This window comes from Cucurbita pepo, unplaced genomic scaffold, assembly GCF_002806865.2.
Source record: "Cucurbita pepo subsp. pepo cultivar mu-cu-16 unplaced genomic scaffold, ASM280686v2 Cp4.1_scaffold000281, whole genome shotgun sequence".
NCBI lineage: Eukaryota > Viridiplantae > Streptophyta > Magnoliopsida > Cucurbitales > Cucurbitaceae > Cucurbita > Cucurbita pepo.
Window position 1 is genome coordinate 24,996 of NW_019646529.1, and position 15,057 is coordinate 40,052.

The 15,057-nt window shown below is 37.0% G+C and overlaps 3 protein-coding genes and 1 long non-coding RNA gene across 5 annotated transcripts; 1 reads left to right on the forward strand and 3 right to left on the reverse strand.

Annotated features, from left to right (window-relative positions):
- Positions 1-31: 31 nt before the first annotated feature.
- LOC111784856 lies at positions 32-653 on the reverse strand. Its single transcript, XR_002813589.1, has 2 exons — positions 514-653; positions 32-413 (listed from the first exon to the last, which is right to left on the reverse strand). It is a non-coding gene; the product is annotated as an uncharacterized LOC111784856 (long non-coding RNA).
- Positions 654-2,895: 2,242 nt separating this feature from the next.
- On the reverse strand, positions 2,896-3,886 carry LOC111784848 (photosystem II reaction center W protein, chloroplastic-like). The gene is made up of 2 exons (XM_023665397.1): positions 3,763-3,886; positions 2,896-3,251 (listed from the first exon to the last, which is right to left on the reverse strand). The coding sequence occupies exons 1-2, from the start codon at positions 3,845-3,847 to the stop codon at positions 2,944-2,946; spliced, it is 393 nt and encodes a 130-aa protein (XP_023521165.1). The 5' UTR covers positions 3,848-3,886; the 3' UTR covers positions 2,896-2,943.
- Positions 3,887-4,692: 806 nt separating this feature from the next.
- On the reverse strand, positions 4,693-10,345 carry LOC111784838 (E3 ubiquitin protein ligase DRIP2-like). 2 transcript variants are annotated; one of them, XM_023665386.1, is made up of 7 exons: positions 9,804-10,345; positions 8,188-8,287; positions 6,981-7,317; positions 6,396-6,898; positions 6,261-6,317; positions 5,175-5,247; positions 4,693-5,074 (listed from the first exon to the last, which is right to left on the reverse strand). In XM_023665386.1, exons 1-7 carry the CDS (start codon positions 9,916-9,918, stop codon positions 4,901-4,903), a joined length of 1,359 nt encoding a protein of 452 aa, XP_023521154.1. In that variant the 5' UTR covers positions 9,919-10,345; the 3' UTR covers positions 4,693-4,900. The 2 variants fall into 2 exon arrangements, with proteins under 2 accessions (XP_023521154.1, XP_023521155.1); XM_023665387.1 differs by having other exon boundaries at positions 6,261-6,311; positions 9,804-10,344.
- Positions 10,346-11,898: 1,553 nt separating this feature from the next.
- On the forward strand, positions 11,899-13,332 carry LOC111784839 (probable prefoldin subunit 4). Its single transcript, XM_023665388.1, has 3 exons — positions 11,899-11,983; positions 12,092-12,202; positions 12,824-13,332. The coding sequence occupies exons 1-3, from the start codon at positions 11,975-11,977 to the stop codon at positions 13,082-13,084; spliced, it is 381 nt and encodes a 126-aa protein (XP_023521156.1). The 5' UTR covers positions 11,899-11,974; the 3' UTR covers positions 13,085-13,332.
- Positions 13,333-15,057: the final 1,725 nt, after the last annotated feature.

A 15,057-nucleotide genomic window follows, 5' to 3' on the forward strand; every position in this document is an offset into this window, starting at 1 on the left:
GACTGAAGAATCAGTAAAAAAGAGCCAAAAATGGAATGGGAAACAGCACTGGATCAATTGTTCATTATGTGGGTATACCAATGAAATAAAACCAATCAAAGAATTCAGATATATAACAACAATCTGCATGTTCACGCAAATATGACGAACCCGGAGTCTTCGGGTCCGGATTCTGATGCTCATTAAACATTACAAGATGTAGACGACGTACAGAAGCAAGAACACGATTCAGAACCTCGTCAAGGGGTCTGCACTTTTCGACAGTACGAGAGGACCATAACGAAGTCCTTAGCAGATGAGCCAACCGATGCTGGAATTTTCTTCGCTGTCGACGCTGTTCGAAACCACAAGTCAACCAAGTTCTGTAGCTGCTGCGTTGGTAGCACCGGCTGTCCCCGACACAATATTTCCACCTACGAAGTAACATAATTAAAAAGAAAGAAACATATTGGCAAAGTATTTGGGCACTTTGGGACCAAGCTCATTAAATAAGATATCGAATTGAAAACTCACCTCGGCTTCGCTCTTAAGATCTAGTTTCTTTACGAGATACTTTTGGATAGACGACACGGGCATTTTCCCGTCCCTATAATGTAATAAATGATTAGCAAAGTAATTAGCAAGCGAGTATCAGTTACTTCATTCATCTTAGAGAAACAACAGGAACTATAATTGAACATAAAAACAGAATATCGAATAAAAAGTCGAAAATTTGAATCGAGCGTTAGTTGGAAGAAAAACTTATAATAGTTCATCTAATGGTGAAAAAAAAAATACATGAACATACAGGTGACTAACACAGAAACAGGTGCTCAACAAACCGTAAGAATTGTGGATCAATGTAACAACGGAGGTCTAGATTTGGACGTCGGAGTGTTTCAAAGTCTCGACACGGATGGAAATGGCAATGCTAATGGCTTTCTCACAATCAACTATGATTTTGTGAATTGTTGATGCTCATCCAAGGTTATCAAAGAAGGGGAATTTTGTGTAATGACTAATAAAATTTTATTCCAATTTATTAAATTTCAATATGTCCAAAATATTTATGTCGATGTCTCCATTTTCTCAAATTATGGATGAAAATAATATTATGTTTTTTTTTTCAATTATTTTATAAAGTTTAAATTTCTTATTAATAATATTATGATCTGTTTTTCTTTTATATTTTATTGAATTTTTTTATGATATTAATGGAATATATAGAATAATACCATGAATTACAAGCCATATTACATATTTTTTAAAAAAATATAGTGAATAATTTAATTATTATTATGTTTAAAAAATACTTATAAAATTTTAAAAAAAGGGTTAATACATTTATTTTTATAAAAAAAAATTACTTTTTTTTACCGTCACTAATATAAACAAAAATCGAAGGATATTAATTAAATTTTTGAATGTTGTATTTTTGAAATATTATTAAAAGTTTATCGGTATTTTTCAAATAAAATATTAATTATTTTCGTCCAAAACTAAGGAAGGTATTTTTTAGATTTTTTTTTTTTTAGTTTAAGAGTATATTTTTATTAATTTAGCCTAAAACTATAAATTAAAAACTAAATAATTATCGAATAAAATTTGAAGTTATTTTTTTTTTGTTTTTGAAAATTAAATATTTTTAAAATCTGAGAAAAATAAATTTAAAAACATTTTATAAAAATTTATTTTGGTTTTAAAAATTTGATTAAGAATTCAAATTATTGGATGAAAATGAAAATTATACTAAGAAAAGAGGAAAGAAACAAATATAAATTTTAAAATAATACTATTTAGGATGTAACTTTAGGGAAGAAACACGGGAGGTTGATGTTGCCTCTCGGAGTCTGACCTTGTGTGAGATCCCACATTGGTTAGAGAAGAAAACGAAGCATTCTTTATAAGGTGTGGAAACCTCTCCCTAACAAACGTGATAAGCGCCTACACTGCTGGAATTTGCAAAGCTAGAGGTCCTTCTAGAATCCTTGCAAAACGCTCACAGAGAAAGCTAACTTAACAAATTGATTCCAACCAAGAGCTAGTTAGAAGATGAATGACTCTTAGATCGAACTTGGAATCTATGATGGTCACTCTTAGATACCAAGACAATTGACTCCAGAATTAGCTTGATCAGAATCTGTTTAAACATCAAACCTACCAAGACAATTGACTCCAGAATTAGCTTGATCAAAACTAATTCAATGAATCTGTTTAAACATCAAACCTAAAGCAAGGGTTGAAAAAGAATAACACCAAAAATACCAAAAGGGTATCAAGAAAACACAAACGTTTTTTCTGTATTCAATGAAAAATCCCTCAAACATGAGTATTACATGCCTTTAAATAGACCCAAAACATAACCGTAACAAAATAAAGTTCAACCACCAACCACTAATAAATGCTATTAAATACAAATTGAAAAATATAAGGCAATTCATACACACTTTTAATAAATGCTATTAAATATAAATTGAAGAATATAAAGAAATTCATAAATTGTCTTCATTGGTAGTTCAACTACCAAAGGAAAGTCTTCTAATCACTTTCCAATGTCAGCCACTCCATTATTTTCTTGATTTGATACTGAATCTTCTTTGTATTGCTTCTTATAATTGCTCGTTCGGGTACATGCACGTGATCAGTTGTTGGATTCATATCAAAACGCGTTTTAAAACCGTGTAGCTAACGACGATACGTAACGGGCTAAAGTGGACAAATCTATTAGCAGTGAGGTTGGACTATTACAAATGGTATCAAAGTTAGACACTGGGCGGTATGTCAGCGAGGACGCTAGGTCTCCAAGGGGGTAGATTGTGATATCCCACATCGGTTGGATAGGGAAACGAAGCATTTTTTATAATGGTGTGGAAACTTCTTCCTAACATACATGTTTTAAAACTGTGAGGCTGTCGGTGATACGTAACGAGCTAAAACAGACAATATATACCAGTGGTGATTGATTCAGAGTGACAAACCAGAGTCGTCATCTTCATCTAAGGACGAAGCATAAACAAAGTATAGAGCCCAAATTAAACCAAACACCCCAACTAGAATCCACCCTAGCAGGTTGTTGCTTAAACCAAAAGGCAGCCCTGTCCCTTCTGTGCTCAGCCTCTCATCCACCAGCGCCACTGCCGGACCGGCCGCTGCCATTGTAGCCATCGCCACCGTCGCTACCGTCCCCGAAACCATCCTTTCTTCTGACCTCTTCCCTTCTCGCTTCTCCTCCACCTTGCACTTTATCGCTCCCTTCTTCATCTTGGGTAACCCTGCAGATACTCCCGTTTAGTTCGAGAGCATATGTCTAAACTAGTTGAATTGCTCTAAGACTCGCTCTTTCTCTAACAACCTATTTCCTCGTTCGAAAATGAATATGATGGCTTTTGAGATCTTATGTGAGATCATACGTCGGTTGGAGAGAGAAACGAATAATTCTTTAAAAGGGTGTAAAAACCTCTCTCTAACAAACGCGTTTTAAAATCGTGAGCCTGATAGTGATACGTAACGGACTAAAACGGACAATATGGTCCATCGAAGAGTCGCTAACAAATCTAGAACTTCATATCGAGGGTATAAGTTCATGGAAGATAAGAAGTTTCGTTCACTTCTACGTTTGTGTCTATATATCGTTCTTGTCGGAACGATCAAAATGATAACTAAACTAGAAAAACAGAGAGAACCCATTAGAAGTCTTTGAATGAAGAGAAAGAAAGTAAAAGCTTTTTGTGGAATTGGATGATAAAAAGTACTGCAAAGGCTATTTGGAACTGAAGAACTCACTGCGAGCAGCCATTAATGGCGGTGGAAGAACCATGGATGATCCTTTGAGTAAGATCCTGGAAGGAGAAAGCAGGGAGGACGCCATTTTTCTGGCAAAAAAAAACCTGGTAGAGGTTGAGGGGAAAGGTGTCTTTTTTATGCACCACATAATTTGGATATGTGAACACCCAAACAGTTCCCTTTGCTCAATCCTCATTCATCCAATCTTTGCTCTCCACGTGTTCAGCCCAAATAAAGAATGGAGCCACCACGGTCATGGGTGTATGCTTTGTGTATGACCGAATGTATTATAAGCAGATGCAACTAGCCGTCAATTCCTCCTACTTGGAATTATGTGCCATTTAAGCCGTTGTGTTGTCTTCTTTGCTTGTAACATATAACATTGTTTTTGTTTTATCTTGCTTTTGAGCTCTCTTTTTAAAATCTCTCTCTGCCCCCGTTTTTTAAAACCTTCTTAAAGCGGAGACAGGAGCTTGAGTATACGTTATTTGGCCCAAAGCAACACGATTTTGAGTTGGCTGACTCACTCAGTGGTGAGAATGAGTGCTTCACAATCACTTACAAACGTTCTTGTGACACCATCGCTGATGTATCGACATGGTTCAACTAGTGTTTGTTACCGATGTCTCACGTCCGTGCATCATTGAGAGAAAGGTAACACCATCGCATCGTTGAAAAGGGTCCGGGAGGGAGAGGGAGGAAGAAAAGGGTGTCGAGGTAGTGCACAAAAGATTACCTCCCATCTTTCATCTTGAAAATTACCCCACCAGAATGAATCTTCTGTTGTTTTCCATACAAATATCAACACTTCGACGAACAAAACAAAACAAAACAAAGTCGAACTGAACTTAGCTCAACTCGTTAAGACAGACAAATTTCATAAAAAGAGTGATACCATTGACTGAAGAATCAGTAAAAAAGAGCCAAAAATGGAATGGGAAACAGCACTGGATCAATTGTTCATTATGTGGGTATACCAATGAAATAAAACCAATCAAAGAATTCAGATATATAACAACAATCTGCATGTTCACGCAAATATGACGAACCCGGAGTCTTCGGGTCCGGATTCTGATGCTCATTAAACATTACAAGATGTAGACGACGTACAGAAGCAAGAACACGATTCAGAACCTCGTCAAGGGGTCTGCACTTTTCGACAGTACGAGAGGACCATAACGAAGTCCTTAGCAGATGAGCCAACCGATGCTGGAATTTTCTTCGCTGTCGACGCTGTTCGAAACCACAAGTCAACCAAGTTCTGTAGCTGCTGCGTTGGTAGCACCGGCTGTCCCCGACACAATATTTCCACCTACGAAGTAACATAATTAAAAAGAAAGAAACATATTGGCAAAGTATTTGGGCACTTTGGGACCAAGCTCATTAAATAAGATATCGAATTGAAAACTCACCTCGGCTTCGCTCTTAAGATCTAGTTTCTTTACGAGATACTTTTGGATAGACGACACGGGCATTTTCCCGTCCCTATAATGTAATAAATGATTAGCAAAGTAATTAGCAAGCGAGTATCAGTTACTTCATTCATCTTAGAGAAACAACAGGAACTATAATTGAACATAAAAACAGAATTCAGGAGATATCACAGAGATATACATGAAAAATGGTTGCCTGTTTTCTTTGAGAAAGTCCAGAACTTCATTGATGCAATTAACTAATTTTTCAAACAAACAACCGAAATAAAAACACACGAAAGGAAACCGACAGAGCAAAATAATGAGACCCCACATCGGTTGGGAGGAGAACGAAACACTCTTTATAAGGGTCTAGAAACCTCTCCCTAGCAGACGCGTTTTAAAAACCTCGAGGGGAAGCCCGAAAGGGAAAGTCCAAAGAGAATAATATCTACTAGCGGAGGGCTTGGGCCGTCAAAGTTGGTATTAGAGCCAGACACCAGGCGATGTGCTAGCGAGGTGGCTGAGCCCCGAAGGGGGGTTGACACGAGGCGGTGTGTCAGCAAGGACACTGGGCCCTGAAGGGGGATGGGATTGGAAAGTCCCACATCGATTGGAGAAGGGAACGAGTGTCAACGAGGACGCTGGGCCCTGAAGAGGGGTAGATTGTGAGATCCCACGTGCGGTTGGGTTGGGAGGAGAATGAAACATTCTTTATAAGGGTGTGGAAACTTCTCCCTAACAGACATATTTTAAAAACCTTGAAGGGAAGTCCGAAAGGGAAAACCCAAAGAGGACAATATCTACTAGCGGTGGGCTTAGGCCGTAACAAAAATTTACATCATTTCATATTATGTAAACCCTTTACGCTGCACAATTTCTAGCTGTCTTAGATCTACAGAGTAGCTATAACGACAAAAGAGTCTCGGGAAACTCAAACAACATTAATGTTTCGACACGACATAGAAAAGTACGTAAAGATATCATTGTCTATATGCAATCTTCTGAATGTCGTCCCTATAATGCGATTGAAAAATTTGATAAATGGACGAATTTAAATGAAGTAATAAGATGGGAGGAACTTACTTTATTCTCAAGTAAGACGTTGATATTTGAGGCAACGGAAAACCGCCCTTCCTAAAACTTTTAATAACAAATCAGTCGTACGAAACTTAAAAGCCGATTTCGTATTACAAATATTTGATAGGTAGAGTATATTACCTGTCGTCCGAGGCGATTAACGTGAACCAAATTGGATTGTTTCTTCTACATTTAGCAGCCGATGCATCAAGAACGACCTGTGCCTGAGAACCTAGCTCACCAGATGCAGCTGCCTTGTTACGAGCAGTTGCCCGCAACCTTTTACGTTTCGTGGATTCTGGGAGTGATGTGGTTCCATTATTATGGTTATCTTTTGCCTTAAAGTTGCTTCCGTGCTCCTTAGTTCTTGTTTTGGGCGTATATAATCCGTAATTCGGAGCTCCAAGTAACAGCGCTTTCTCCTTAGTTTCTTGTGCATCGAGGTCGCCATCAGCAACAAAGGACGGTTCCAGTTTGGCCATTGATGACGCTTGGAAATTTGGCTTGGTAGACTTCGTTCGGTTAGCAGCTTCAACCAAACAATTCAAGGGTGTCCAGAGATCAGCTTTTCCTTCTACTGCTTCAACGTTGTTTTCCAGATCCTCGTGTCTTAGACCGTTCGAAGGCTCAGCCATAGATGAGTCCTGCAACGATTTCATACTTTCATACATCTATGAATGTGGGAATTTTTCCGATATTTTAACGATGTGCGTAAAATCCCCCTACCTGCCTTCTGTGTCGAACAGTCTTATTCAAATAATCAGAAGAGCTCGAACTTGCTGAATGATCTTCTCCAGAATCTTCTTCTTTCTTTAGCGGTTCCTCAATGCCAAAACTACATCCACGTAACGCAGCACCCTTTCTTGCAACGTTCTTGGATCTTCTTCCAGTCAACCCGCCACTCTGCATCGGCACTTTGGGAGTGTTTACCACCAATGATGATAGCGATCTCTCCTTCCTTTTTATGGGCAATGAAGCCAAGGGCGAAACTTCAGGTGCACTAATCTTCCTCCGCTTAAGAGGAAATATTTTCGCTCTTATATCTTGCAAATTGTGGTCGGGCCTGCAAAAGGTAAAACAAAATCTAAATTATGCATCGTCTATTCTTTTTCGTCGAATTATTCCAGCACCATAGAAATCTACCTTCAAGCATAATTAAAAAGAAGCAAAAAGGCGCCATTTTCGGTCAGCCAAAGAAAGTGTATAAATTTTAGCATTATAAAATCCCGTCCAAGGAGACACCAAATCGAAGTCGTTTTTGAAACTCGTTAATCCATATGGATTTTTAAGGCAAGAGAATGGATCAAGACTTTAGTAGTAAGGAATCGGGACCAAGGAAACAACAAAATAAAGTCTTTTCGATAAATTGTGGATCTTAAATGAGTTAATTGACATCTAGAAAGCCATGGTATTATGAGAAGTTGTAAGAAAGAAGAAGAAGATGAATGTTTTCACGGTTAAGCAAAGTTTGGGTTAAGAGCAACGCCTACTTTGCCAAACACCACAAGGAGGCTAAGCCCCGAAGGGGGTGGACACGAGGCAGTGTGCCAGCAAGGACGCTGGGTTCCGAAGGGGGTGGATTGGGGGGTCCCACGTCAATGGGGGAAGGGAACGAGTGTCAGCGTCACACTGGGTACCAAACACATCGATTGGGGAGGAAAATGAAGCATTCTTTATAAGGGTGTGGAAACCTCTCCCTAGTAGACACGTTTTAAAAACCTTGAGGCGAAACCCAAAAGGGAAAGCCCAAAGAGGACAATATCGGCTAGCGGTGAGCTTGGGCTGTTACAGCAACACTCTTTGTAACATAGAAGAGCATGAAAGCATAAAGCTCGATAAATTTTTTAGGAACTTACGACAGTTCTTTCGCCATACGCTCAAGAGATGTCAAGTTACGCAATTCAAGGGAAACTACGAAAATAAAATAACAAACCTTAGTTTTTCCACAGGAAGACAGCCCAGATCAATGTTGCATACAGGACAACAATCAACCTCCTCGTCTGAGAGTTTCTCGTATATGCACTTCCTGCAAACTGTGTGCAACCAGAACTTAAATGTATTAGAAAGCTAGCATTCATTGTCGCCGATGAATGAGTTGTAGTAAGTTGGGGGGCGTTCGTTAGATAAATTCACACAAGTTACGAACAAATGCAAGTATCAATAAGCACAAGGGACCATTCACAGTTCGCAGATATAAAAATACTTATCATAACGGGTAAACAAGCTCTTTAAGGACATGTTTGATGAAGTTTTTTGTTTCGGTTGTCGGTTTTCATAAATTATGTTTATTTATCAACAAGTCCCTTTGTAATTTTGAAAAAATAAGAAACTTTTGTCTTCAAAAATATGTTTTTTTTTTTTTTTAAAACGCGTGTGCTAGGGAGAGGTTTCCACACCCTTATAAAGAATGCTTTGTTCTCCTCCCTAACCGATGTGGGATCTCACAATCCACCCCCTTCGGGGCCCAGCGTCCTCGCTGACACTCGTTCCCTTCTCCAATCGATATGGGACCCCACAATCCACCCCCCTTCGGAGCTCAGCCTCCTCACTGGCACATCGCCCGGTGTCTAGCTCTGATACCATTTGTAACGGCTCAATCCCACCACTAGCAAATATTGTCCTCTTTGGGCTTTCCCTTTCGGCCTTCCTCTCAAGGTTTTTAAAACGCGTCTATTAGGGAGAGGTTTCCACACCCTTATGAAGAATGTTTCGTTCTCCTCCCCAACCGAGGTGAAATCTCACACTTCCCAAATGGGGTCTATATTTTTCAAAACTAAAAAGTCCTAAGAAAAACACAGGGAAGTCCGACCATCCCATTTGTAGCAGACGCCTCAAGTAGCCAGAGAACCGAATTCAATGCAATAACATCATATGGCATGTCAATACACAAAGCACAGAACACGATCGTCCGAAAACAAACGCCTTATAGAAACATGCGACCGTTTTAGATAGTTTTCGAGAATCCCAAACATATTAGATATTCACATAGAGTTCTCAATCTCTTGATGTTTCAGATAAGCAAACACAGAGACCAGAAATCGAGATACAAAGATCAACAACAGAGATTATAACATGCATAGAACCTTTGATCTAAATAGTTCATATCTGTAGAAGATTAGGTATCTTCTTCAAAATGCACTGTCAATTTACTTGAGTAGAATGCATATGAAGTGGAATCACAATTCAGTGAACTTGGAACTATGAATCAGTTCAAATTTTGAATCTTTGTAATGTAAACAAGTGATCAGTAAACTGTTCTAAGAAGACAGGAAAAAGAGAATTGGGGAAGAGAAGATGAACTATAAACACAGAAATTGATCCAAATGTCATGAAAAGAGAATCAAAACCAGAAGGAGAAAGAGTTTTTTACCACATCAAACAGCTAAAAGGCAACAGAAGGAGAGAAATTGGCAGCAACCCAGATGATAAAACAGCTAAAAGTGAAGAACCCAAGAAGGGGAAACACATGCAGAACAAAAAGAAACAAAAGAGACACAAATGGAAGGAAAGAATGGCTAAAAGAGCCATTGAGGAAAAAGAAGAACTTACACGTGTGAAGGCAAAGAGATATGGTAGTAGCCTCCTTCAAGAGCTTCTTACAAAGAGGGCACGTCATGCATGCTTCAAGCGTTTCCCTCTTCACTCTCACCACCTGACCCGCCATAGCCACACCCCTTTTTCTCTACACCCTTTCTCTAAACCACATTGAACAAAACACAATCTATCGCAAATCCACGCAGAATCAGGCGCAGATTTTGAAGGGCAACGTTTTGATTGACTTAAACGTCTAGAAACTACGGATCTGAGGGCGAATGCGAGAGAAAAGGGATTTTTGGGGAAATTCAGAGATGGGTTATGGTCCGAATGGGAAAAAATTACGTGGGGTTCGATTCTTGGTTTGATTTTGGACACGAAAGGTACAGGGGAAGGGGAAGGTTTGAGGTTTCGATGAAATAGCATGGTCTTAAGGAAATTATAGATGTGTATATATATATAGAGCGATATAGATATAGATATACGCAGAAAAGGGGAGCGGGGGCGGGCAGTATCTGGCAGATTTGTGCATTGTTTTGAGGAAAAACGTGAGTTGGTGATCGAGTTGGAGAGTGAGTTGGGGTTCGAGTTTGGTAATTTGGTAGGGAAAATGAATAAATTGCTCTGCCCACGTTATCCAACCAACCCTATTCATAAATTTCATAATTGTATTCATTTGTTATTCTCGATCCATCGATTCAACGTATACTTTCGAAACGTCTATTTTATCTTTAAAACTAATTTCCTTTTTTGTGACTACGAGCAAAATTTTGTTTTGCTATACATACTTAATAGTAAATACCTCAAATAAATCTAACGAGTAACTAATAATCCTGTTATAAAGAAAAAAGTAGCTATCGTGTCCTGTTCTGATGAAGCATAGAGTCGTACGGTTTCATCGACTAATAAGGTTATCAAATGAATTGTAATGACAGTTGAAATGACCGAAAGAGATATATGAGTTAATATATGCTCTAAAGTTGAAAATATCATTAAAAAAATAATTAAAAGGTCTGTCAATTCAATTATTTGAATTAATAACGGGGATGTGAATTAATTATATTATAGAATTTGTTTTATAATATAAAATGGCATGCCGCTACTCAGACTCGAATCGAGATGCGAAAAATTATGTTGAAAATGTAATTGGAAATATAGAAAATAAAAAGTAACGCATAATATAATTTCAAAATGAATAAAAATGATATTACGCGATTTATTTATAGACTATTTTAGGTATTGATCAGTGTTGAGCTATACTTGAATTGGTCTTTTAAGTGAATGAGAACGTGTCATCCGGAGGATGAAACTCTCTCACACTCACACATTATGTTAAAACTAGACTGGTGCGTATAATAAATGTGGGATATAGAGATTTGAACTTTCAGTTTCGATGAAAAAAATATGTCCATTATTGTTGAGCTAAGCTCGTGTTAACAATTTGACTCGTACACTTATTGTAAGTGCTTTTACGCACGTCTCAAGCTAGATTGTTAGTCAAAATCCACGAGCATAATTAATCTNTTAGGTCAAAATCCACGAGCATAATTAAATTTTAAAATTTATTGAAAAATACCCTTAAACTTCTTTAAACAATGACACGTGTCTATTTAACCGGTCTGTAAACTTTGTAATTAAATATAGAGTTAAGTGATAAATTGAGTCGTAAACTTTCAGCCACGTGTCTANATTGAGTCCGTAAACTTTCAGCCACGTGTCAATTTAATCGGTGAGTTGTAAAATGTGTCTGTACAATAGATTTTTTAACTTTAAAAGAACGTTTGTGGACAGACGGTGGAACCTACCAAGCTGGAGTATGATAGGGGCAGAGAGAATTTCTGGCAGAGCCGTAAAGTTTTTAACTTTTAATTGTATTTATTGTGTTGAAATTTTTTTAATTTTATATTTAATATTTCCTTAAAACTATTTAATAATTTTTAATATTTGATAAATATTAAAAATGGAAAGGATGGATAAATATTTTAAAGTTTTAAGGATTATTTGAGACAATTTGTAAAATTGAGGGTAAAGGGGTAATTTAACCTAAATATAAATATAATGGTAACCTAAAATGATAAGGGCAATTTCGTCATTTCGCTCAGGACTCCAATTGGCTCGTTCCATTTCCGTCTAACCGGAGCTTTCTTCCTCATTTTCACTACGAGCGATTGACTGACTGTTCGAACATGCAGCAGGTAAACGAAACCCTAATCGAACTCGTATTGAACCACTAATTTTCCTTGTATCATACAAATTTCCTTTCTTTTTCCGTTTTCTGACAATGGCGTTTTTTATGTGCGCAGGGCGGAGGATCTGAATCGGAGGTCACATGGGAGGACCAACAGAATATTAATAAATTTAGTAGGTTGAACAATCGGTTCCATGAGCTTGAGGATGAGATTAGAACAGCGAAGGTATTGATTTCATACGAGGAATCGGATATTTTAATGGTTTATTTTGCTCCTTACTTTAAATATCTGACGTCCTTGCTGATTGATGGATTTTGAGTATCGATGTGATATGAACTTCGAAGTTTCTCCTCTTGAATTTTGTGAGCGCTTGAAATGTTGCTAAAAACTTCAATTGAGTAGTTGCTTCTTATCCCATTTTCTTCTCAGATTCAATTTGTGTAACCACGGAGGAGGCAATTCGAGTTTTTTTTTTTAGTAAAACAAATGCCCGATAGAAGGGGTTAGATGAATCAAGTGATATATTGCCTAAAAGATTGATTATCTTGCTTTCAATTTGTACTGTGTCAATACACACCAGATGTTTTTTTGCTCTGTTCTACAGCATAGTATGTTGTTTTCTTTCCCATCTTTACTTTTTGGTGGTATTTGGGAGACTCTAGTTAGTGAAGCGATTCACCAATACTTGAACCTTGTGTCTCCTAAAGTTTTCCCTGCAACCAAATGTTTATTAGAGTGAGTGAGTTTGTGATGACTTTTGAGGGATTTTTTTTTTTTCAATAAGAAATTTGGAAAAAAGCACTGGTTTGTTACGTTGAATTCACCTCTGACAGTCGCTTTTCGTAGGAAACAAATGATAATCTAGAGGATGCAAGTAATGAGTTGATTCTCAGTGATGAAGACGTGATTCGTTTTCATATTGGGGAAGTTTTTGCTCATGTACCAAGGGAAGAAGTAGAAGGCAGGTTGGAAGAAATGAAAGAGGAGAATGTTAAGAACTTGGAGAAACTCGAGGAAGAAAAGGATTCTATCGTGGCCCAGATGGCTGAGTTGAAGAAAATTCTGTATGGAAAGTTCAAAGACTCCATCAATCTAGAGGATGATTAATACAGATAAGTTTTCTGAAGCTGTTTTGATTCTATGTTTTTTGGATCTCGATGTCGTGTTCTTTCATGTGGTCGTAGTCTTGGAATCCTCTGAAATTTTTGGAAAAGTGACCTGATAGAAAAACTGATATTTTAGTCCAGATCAATAGATGTTTGTAGTTGCATGCTTGTCTCTATAACAAACATGAATATCCTGTGTTCCTTGACTAGTTTTATTAAATGGATGGATTCACTGAACTAGTTGCTAAATTGTTTCCCTGTTTATGCTTAAACTGTGGGGGAAAAGGGTTCCCTTGTGCTTTACCTCTTAACTCGTGGCTATTGAGCCATTGATAGCTTTTCTTCAAATTTACCTCTTTTCTTTGCCTAAATACATGGCCATTTCAATCATCCTTTAAATTTGTCATTGCCTTCATTCATTTCGTCCTTATTTTTCTTCATTTTAGTTATCCTCTAAAGAGTTTTATGCCTTCAGCACTACTAGTTTTTTATAATTAGTTCACTCTTACAGTTATAGATTTCTGTCAGTTTTGCCTCCCTACCTTAGTTTCAGTTTCACTTTTGTATTTAAACTTCTTAATCTCAATAGTTTGTGTGTCAATATCACCATGTAACACTACTTTTGGCCAACTTGAGCGTAGCTTAACTGATTTAGGCATACCCTTGACTCAAAAGGTCAAAAGTTCAAATTCCTCCAACTCCTCGTGTTGTTGAACTACCGAAAAGAAAACATAACAATCTTTTTTAGTTAAAAACATAGGGAGATAGAGAGATTCAAACCTCTAACCTCTTGGACGAACGCATATAATTCACTAGTTGAGCAATGATTAGGTTGGACTGAAACACAGCATTGTTTCAACCTTCATTCAAGATATAAAATACATAGAATTTTCATTCATTTGAGCTATATCACCTAGCAACCTTCAGCCTCGTGTAACATTTTACGCCATCTCTCGACCCTTATCGTTGCAGTCACCGTCTTTGCATATACACCTTGCCTTGCCACTGGCTCTCTCCAGATCCTTGATACCTGAGAGGGAAGCCAAGCCATAGAAGGGGAAAAAACCAACAAACCTAACCAGCAAAACCAAACTGAGCCTAATTGGCTTCCTTCCTAACTAGTATTCAGCAGTGTTTTAGAAAGGCTAAGGTGGGAGTCTCAAGGTTTTTCCTCTTGAAGAGGTGAGGCCATATGATACAGAAATTTGTAAGATAATGATGTTATGATTCTCTCTTGATGACGTCATTATTATTTTTTTATAAATGGAACATAATTAATCATACACCACAGAGACATAGACACATTACACTACACCTAATAATAATAAATAAATACTAATGTTTTTTATTTTTTTATTTGTTAGTTTGTTTGTTGGGAATCCAGCTGAGATTAGCAATGATTCATTCATACACTTATTGATGCCAACCCATTTCATCAAATTTTAATTTTTGGTATACAATGATTTCTAAGTTTCTAAAAATAATCCATCTTTATGTTTAAAAATTACTTTTATTATTAAGTTTTGAGTTTAGTTTATTACATTTTTTACCCTTTATTTTTCACTAAATAGTAAATACTCACTTTCGATCTTTCTAATACTTAATTTAAAAGAATTAAATTAGTTATTAAAATCAATTATATTTTTTTATATCGTAATTATGTGATTAATTTACGTAGAAATCTTAAGTGAACTCTAGTAAATGACAACGTAAAATATTGGAACATTCTTATATTCCATCTTCAAATACTTCTTTAACGATTGTCTAGTAACAGCGTAAAAGATTGCAACGATTGTCTAAGACGTTCAAATCGAATGTTTATGGTAAAAATTGATACACCATACCATTTGATTAATTAACAATAATTAAGGCAATTAGATTAACAAAAGTTATATAGTCCAATTACCGTAACAAATAAATAAAAAACCATAGTCCAATTACCGTAACAAATAAATAAAAAACCATTTATGTTAA

Bases quoted from the DNA above. Each gene is read 5' to 3' on its own strand.
- LOC111784838 (XM_023665386.1), bottom strand. From the start codon at position 9,918: ATGGCGGGTCAGGTGGTGAGAGTGAAGAGGGAAACGCTTGAAGCATGC. The intron at 5,248-6,260 runs GTAAGTTCCTCC...ATTACATTATAG, and splicing joins ACGTCTTACTTGAGAATAAA to GGACGGGAAAATGCCCGTGT. The intron at 5,075-5,174 runs GTGAGTTTTCAA...GTTACTTCGTAG, and splicing joins ATCTTAAGAGCGAAGCCGAG to GTGGAAATATTGTGTCGGGG.
- LOC111784839 (XM_023665388.1), top strand. The intron at 12,203-12,823 runs GTATTGATTTCA...CGCTTTTCGTAG, and splicing joins ATGAGATTAGAACAGCGAAG to GAAACAAATGATAATCTAGA.
- LOC111784848 (XM_023665397.1), bottom strand. From the start codon at position 3,847: ATGGCGTCCTCCCTGCTTTCTCCTTCCAGGATCTTACTCAAAGGATCA. The intron at 3,252-3,762 runs GTGAGTTCTTCA...GAGTATCTGCAG, and splicing joins GCCATTAATGGCTGCTCGCA to GGTTACCCAAGATGAAGAAG.